Source organism: Mytilus galloprovincialis, chromosome 11, assembly GCF_965363235.1.
Source record: "Mytilus galloprovincialis chromosome 11, xbMytGall1.hap1.1, whole genome shotgun sequence".
Taxonomy (NCBI): Eukaryota; Metazoa; Mollusca; class Bivalvia; order Mytilida; family Mytilidae; genus Mytilus; species Mytilus galloprovincialis.
This window is the reverse complement of record NC_134848.1, coordinates 41,303,723-41,311,676: the sequence shown is the minus strand read 5'-3', so window position 1 is coordinate 41,311,676 and position 7,954 is coordinate 41,303,723. Positions and strand designations below refer to the sequence as shown.

General features: G+C 30.1%; 1 protein-coding gene across 1 annotated transcript; it reads left to right on the top strand.

Moving 5' to 3' along the window:
* The first annotated feature begins 2,588 nt into the window (after positions 1-2,588).
* On the top strand, positions 2,589-7,056 carry LOC143051146 (uncharacterized). Its single transcript, XM_076224153.1, has 5 exons — positions 2,589-2,618; positions 3,785-3,853; positions 5,777-5,887; positions 6,187-6,321; positions 6,799-7,056. Exons 2-5 carry the CDS (start codon positions 3,808-3,810, stop codon positions 6,972-6,974), a joined length of 468 nt encoding a protein of 155 aa, XP_076080268.1. The 5' UTR covers positions 2,589-2,618; positions 3,785-3,807; the 3' UTR covers positions 6,975-7,056.
* The last annotated feature ends 898 nt before the right edge of the window (positions 7,057-7,954 follow it).

Sequence of the window (7,954 nt, the reverse complement as noted above, 5' to 3'; positions counted from 1 at the left end):
CCATGAGACCTTTGGTAATAAGTATCAATCAATTCAACCTTGAAAAATACCCCAGAAATGACCTTGTTTAAACCGGAAGTAGCTAATGTTTGTACTTTATTAATATACAAGTATATAGAACCAGATATTTTTGGAATTAATGTCAAGTAAATAATCAAATATTACTGGAAGTAACATTTTTCAAACCGGAAGTGGAAGTAACGAATTATATCCCTTATTTAAAAGATAATGTATAGAAACCATATTTTTTTTGGAATCAGCGTACAATAAGCTATCATTTGACGATTAAAAGGACATTTTAAACTTAATTTTGCATCTTTCATATTCAGATACATTGTATTTGGTGGTAAGACCTTCAATTGTTTTTTAGTTATACATACTATATATCATAGCATACATATTTGACACTGAATATTAGATTCGAACATAAATAATTATCAAACATATTAATGCATGCAACTATCTGATGCAGTCTATTTGTTTTGTTTTGTTATGTTTCTTTATTACATGAGACGTAAAATAAAGTGCTCTGCTGAATATTTAATACTGAATCGTTTATAATTCAAGATAATACATGTTTTAAGTCGACACATTATGTATGCAGCCTTGAAAAGTTCTATAATTATAGTGTTTTAAAGTGTTCTACATTGTGCATTCCCGAGAAAAGATTGAAGTAAACAATTTGACAAATAAATGATCCAGTTAGAAGGTTCGACGTATGTAGTGTTAAAATCTGCCTTCTTAAGAAAATGCGTTAACATTGCGATCAATGCTACAACAAGTTCATTGTTGGATATAATATAAAAAAGAAGATGTGGTATATTTGCCAATGAGACAACTATCCACAAAAGACCAAAATGACACAGACATTAACAACTATAGGTCACCCTACGGCCTTCAACAATGAGCAAAGCCCATACCGCATAGTCAGCTATAACAGGCCCCGATAAGACAATGTAAAATAATTCAAATGAGAAAACTAATGGCATTATTTATGTAAAAAATGAACGTAAAACAAATATGTAACACATAAACAAACGTCAACCACTGAATTTACAGGCTCCTGACTTGGTACAGGCACATTCATACATAATGTGGCGGGGTTAAACATGTTTGCGGGATCCAAACCCTCCCCCTAATCTGGGACAGTGGAATAACAGTACAATATAAGAACGAACTATAAAAATCCGATGGACAAAAATAAATTAAATAAACCTGTTTCTCCGTCTGTTGAAATATATTCTTATCTTTTTATTTTTCATATAAACTTTTTTTATACAGTTTGTTTTTCAAATCCATTTCTAGTCCATAAGAAACGAGGAGTAACGGTACTTGTTTTAAAAATACTTCAAATGTAGTCAAATTCTAAAACGTAACAATTTTTTAATAGTTAAAAAAACCTGATTTGTTGATTTTTGTTGTTGTTTTAGACACATTATAGAACTAATATTTGTTTCATATTATTTTCAATCACAAGACTGCCAACGGTCAAACTATTTGATGTGAACACAAATAAAGAAATTCAAAGAACTCATGCAATTGGATTTTTTAGGGTTTGTTTGATAACAGATCATAAGCTAAAAATATATGATAATCATCTCTTTTCTAACATGTCTAATAAAAAGTTTTTTTTTATCAAATCTGTTTATCAAATGGGTTATTCTTGTTTCACTTGCAATGCTGTCATTCTGTTCTCTTCAATAACACATCACGCCTAATGTATGCGCTACTAATCCCTACCAAAGGGGTTATAGTGAAAATCACACGTCTTGATTATATACTCAATGAAGTAGAATTATTCACTAGCAAGTGAATTGTTCATCAGCGATGTTTATTTGCCAAACTGTTTGCCACAAACGAATTATGATTTCATTATTTCACTTTCATTCCTAATTGAACAAAACAAATAAAAGTGCTGTTTTGTCCCTCATAGCTAGTGCATCTTTAGTTAATACTGTTAATAGTATGGTTTTATATTCTATTAAAAATTCAAAGATACATGCATCAATTAAAACACTGTCAACAATAGATATGTTCTGTTCTATTTGCATTTATAAACGAACTTGATAATTCAAACTCGATTCTATCGTTATTTATATACTCTAAGATACAGATAGCGCAATCAACATTTTAAAATTCTGTATACAGGCAAAAAGGAGACTCTTCTTTCCACCTGCATCCTAGTCAAAAATATGGCCAAGATTTATGTTATACGAGATGAATTTACATTTCTATTACAGACAAATGTACTTTTGTAGATTCGGTTTTCGATACGTATACAGTTATCGTTCTAGATCTATCTTTTAAATGTATTATGCAGATAGACATCATAAAATATGACAACAAAACATGTTTGTGCAAATAATAAGTGTATTTGAACATCCGTAAACTTTCATTGGCGTTTGTTAAAAAAAGTCAAGGTTTTTGAAAAACGCAAATTTAACAAAAAGAGGAAAAAAGGTACATTCAGCAGTTTCTATTATCATTTAAATTTACTAACTGCGACTTGAAATTGTGTCCAATCAAATTAAACCCTAGCTTTAGCATTTTGCATATATATGGAGCAGCTGTGTTAATAACTCCACGTCCTGACCTGGCTTTCACTGCTGACAACAAATGTAAGTTTTAGATTCAATGTATTATAATTGATAAAATTTCATTTAATCGTCTATGTTGTTATCAGTATTAAATTGTATTAATGTTCGCCGACCTTGTGCTTATCATTTAAGCTAAATAAACTTTAACCTCATCTTTAATTTATCATATATTTGATTTAGTGGTCATAAACATTGACAGTTGCAGATGCGTATAAGCTTGAGATAGTATTAGAATACTAGGAACATTAACGTCACTCGGGATTAGTAATTAAAACCTCACGTGGACTAAGTTAAAATATGTTCACGTGTATATCATGTGATGTTCACGTGCATCTCACGTGCAATCCACATAATTTTTTCATATGACGATTACCGGAATTGTTTCTAAAATAAATTTTAGCGTGAACCACGCGGGCACTGAATTTCAATGAAATTAAGAATTTTCGCGAAAACATCTTTATTTCAAAACCGAGATAAAACCATGAAACTGTAAGAGAATTATCAATAGATATATCGAGAAAATTATTCTCATTTTACCATATATTTCTTTGATTTTGTTTAACACTATTTGTTCTCTAGTTCATATACTGTATAACAGTTGAAAGTGAATAATCTTATGCATTGAAATCCTTATAAATACCGAGTTTATATTGCAGCAAATTAATGCACAGTATAACCATGATTACATTCATTTTTTTCCTATTTTCCACTGAGTTTAACCCATTAGGTACATTTGAATCATTCGATTACATGAACAAGTCAGGAATTCTAAATTATTCATTATACATTTAACAAAGATATCATGATTAAAATTATTTACATCAGAATCTCGTTTTGTCAATAAAAGACTCAATTGTCACACTCAAATCTATTCAAAAGATTAAATGAGGGACGGAGTTGAAGACAAAAAAAGACAATTTTGACATATACAGTTCAGGTAATGTAATCCTAGATAGCACATTCGTGGTATTTCGAAAAATGTGAAGACAGTTTTTGCATCCGTTAATATACAGAAGTGACCATATCTATAATAAGTCATGTCAGGACATAAATACTGACAACTGGGCTGGTAAGAAATATACGAATAATGAAAGTCTTAAGCTATTTGTATCAAACCTTACTAGTTGGCCATTAAAAAAATTAAAGTTCATTATACCTAATTTTGATGATATCATTTTTCTTTTTAGTTACCAGTAAAACATATACAATTATGAAGGTAGAACTTGCATTTGGAATTTTTTTGGGAACAGCATTTTGTAAGTATTTTAAAAAACCTCAATGTTAAGTTTGCGTATATAGGTATTCAAGTTAAATTGTTTTAACATCGAATAATTGTATGTGTTCAAAACAATCGTCGAGCATATGTTTACGTATATTTATGAATTGTCAGTAATTATATGTTAAATTCAAGCTAATATGGAAAACTCCATACTAACATTTACGACAAAAGACACGATTTGTCCTTCCCTTTTGTTTATTTTCCCTTTTGAAGACCGTGATGTTCCTTTGGCTCCATCATACGGTATTTTATATATTCATTATTATAGTATAGAACTAATAAGAGTATACTTCTTCTAATATAGTCGACGGTGTTCGATGTAATTTCAAATATAAGTGCAGTGTCAAATACGCTTTAAAGTTGAATATCAGATTGAAAAACTGGTTACCTTCTAACTTATAATATTAAAAAAATGTGTATTTCAAATGGGTTATTTTTGTTAAATGTTCTATCGGAAATTTTGAAATGAATAGAACAATTAGAGACCAATGCGGAAATAGACATTAAATTCCGTCACAAAATTGATTAGGTACGCCACTCCCAGATAGTACAGCCTACAAAACAAAGATTCAGACTTTTAACTTTTGAGTTGAACAATACCAAAATAGCATGATTTTTTTATAAGAATATCAGCAAGGAATAAACGACAATAAACAACTGTGAATAAATATACATCAAATGTTATAACCGGTCATTTTAAGAAAATATTCGTATGAGTTGCGTTTCTGCCTAATAATGTCATCAATGTCGAAACGATGACGTTTCCACTTGAAGCCAGTGCCAAATATATGTCCGTTGAAATACCTCGCACTGATGACATCCTCATGCAGTTCTAACATTTTAAGCAGCCCTTGTTTAAATTTTGTGAAATTGTCAGAGATGCGAACTTCTCAAGATTTCTATTTCTCAATTTAGAGATTTTTTATTCCAAGCGCATCAATTTTATAAGAATTGCTCTAGGTTTTCCGTGTTTTCCTGGTATCTTGTTTACTGCTACAATTGTGGATGGTTCAATTGTTACATCTAGTTTACTTATCTCATGAAAAAAGCTATGAGGCAAAATGTTCTCCTTTTTTTTCTTGAAAGTCAAAAAATAATGATATTGGTTTTCCTTTAGTATTGTTCATTCCAGTTTGCATTTTCAATATCTTCTTTTAGTAGATTGTTTTCTTTGTGAAGGTTTGCATTTTTTCTAATATGTTCGCATTGCTAAATTATACACTGTCTATTCTTTCACTTAGCTTAGATACATCTGACTTAAAGTTTCGTTCTACAATTGCATTATTAGTTTGAATTTCATGCATCATTTTCTTTAGAAAGTTCTTTTTTCATCTATCTTTTTTTTTTAAATTGGACAAGTAAGATTGTAACTGTTTCAGTGACAATAATTTTAACATTTTTTTTTCAATATGCTTTTCACAATGTTTTTATTGACTTTCTTATCTCATTTAAATCGGTTTCGATGCAAGGACAATGGTCGCCATCGCAAGATAGACTTTATGCGGGCGTTTGGTATATTTTGGTTTTACAAGTGTTAATTACCTTAATACAGAGTATTTAACTCTCTCATTTTGCTGCCATTTTGATGTGGACAATACCAAAATTTAAGATGTACGAGATGACTTTACATTTCTTAATGTTAACAATACATGGCTTTTCGATATCAAAAGCTTGTCAAATCATTCCGAAATTCGGAAATCTGTATATCGTAAATATAAATAAACGTCCTGATTTTTGTTTATACGTTCAGGAGTTTCACATTCAATCTTTAATATATTCTCGGTTTCTTGCTCAATGCTACATCATCCATGTTTACGTTCATATATTTAAAAAAGCAACGCAAAATGTTGTAAAACACAATGTAGACGATTTTATATGCAATAGATATTGCTTTTTTTAGGCTGTTCGGATGATCAGTATACATGCTTGGACGGAGAATGCATCTCTGCAGATTATCAGTGTGATTCCTGGGTTGATTGCAGTGACGGAGAAGACGATATGGGATGTTCTAGTAATAACAGTTTAACCCTTTTATTTAAAAACTAAAAACAAACATTCTTGCTTACTTGATAATGAAGAATATATGTACAAGATTCCTTACAATTTTTAACATTTATATCATTTCAAAAGCAATCTCTTAAACAATAGATGAGTATTCAGGAAAGAATTTAATCCGAACATGTCACCTTAATATAATCACATGTTAAACCAGGAAGTGTGCCTTGTATTTTTGAATCTTAAATATCTTGCATGAATCATTGTGTTGCAGAAAATGAAAATGAAAACACATTTCATAAATTGTAATTACAGCTTGTGAAAGTGATCAATTTCTTTGCGCTACTGATTCCAAATGTATAAAATGGTCTTGGGTATGCGATGGTGTGGATGACTGTGGTGATGGCTCGGACGAACGGGGATGCCCCAATCTTTGTTGGAATATATATAGTAAGTAAAAGTATTTTTTTAAATGCAAATGATTGTGTTACCTTGATATGCTCATGCATAATATGTGATATGCTCAGAATAATATGTATTTCAAATGAGTTCTTCCAAATCTTGGCCTTCACCTTGAATTAAATAAAAATGTAATATGATTGCCAATCTTTTCATAAAAGATCAAATGACACACACATTTTCAATTGGAGGTCATCGTACAGCAATATGCAGTAAGCAATGCCCATACCGCATAACTAGCTATAAAAGCTCCGCAATTACAAACATAAAGCAATTCAAGAGAGAAAAAACAATTTATGTAAACATTAATGAACAAAGAAAAAATACTTATTCTTTTAAATGATAATACACATATAAAATGAATGTTACATGAGCCAAAAATTATAACAACTCGCCCTCCACATTTCCAAAAGCATCATACACGTTTGATTTCATTAAATTTTCTAACAATATTTTATTTGCAATAAGACACAGACCCACTTGCAAGACGGAGTATAGCAAAAGTGAGTGCTAAAAAGGCTGTATCCAGGGGTCTCGACAAAGGAGGTAAAAATAGAGCTGCTGGTTCGAATCTCTACAAAAAGAAAATTGCTAATAAACTTGAAAAGCTCAGGTTACTCAGAAGAGGAAAAGATGGAAAATAGAACTGAATATGTACTGAAAAAATGCACGAACAAAATTGGACTCGTCCATGGACTATGATATAATTAAATATGTATAAACTAATCATAAGCAGTAGTTTGTAGTGTTATATATTATCATGTATGTATATTTTGCAAAAACGAAAAGTAACACTAATGTAATTTAAAGTTTTAATAGATTTAATATCTTTAAAAATTTAAACAATAATTGGTCAATATCTATATCCCTATATCCGTATTTTACACTCTCACTATTCATTCTATTTTACCAAAAAAATACTTCTTGCAATTAGTTTTTCTTTTCGAATATTATTCATTAAAATATTCAAATTTGGAGAGTTATCCAGTGGCTGTGGTACATAGGCTATATCAAGGCTTTTTATCTGATAATATTCAGACTTCTGTACTGGATATATCTTTTTTTGTAGGATACACAATGCTAGAATACTTATATCAACTCTTCAAAATTTTTATAACTTGTGTACGGACCAATGTTATACCACAATAGTCAATAAAGAGAATAATTTCCTAACTACTCATATAAAACATGCAGTATAATATGTGACATGGGCGTAATTTTATTCCACAGTTTTCTAGTAAAACCTGTTAAAAACAAACATTTTTATAAAGAAAATCAAAATATTTCAAGATATTCCTTACATATATATATAATAAAAACGAAGATGTGGTATGATCACGGCCTCATACAGGTTGTAAACTGCGGTAAGATGAATTTTCGTAATATATATTGTCTGAAGAATTTTAAATAAGCTTTCAAAAGCCCTCTCCCTTATTTCCAAAGTCCGTTACTTGTTTACTTTCTGTTAACTTTAATTATTTATATGGTTCTGGCCTTATACCACAATGATTCTTCCCCTTTGCTACAATGCATTTTTTGGTAATAGTAAAATTTAAGTAAAAAGTTGCACTGCTTCAAACATGAAATAAATGAAAAAGCTTAAAGACCATCATTATTGTAAGAA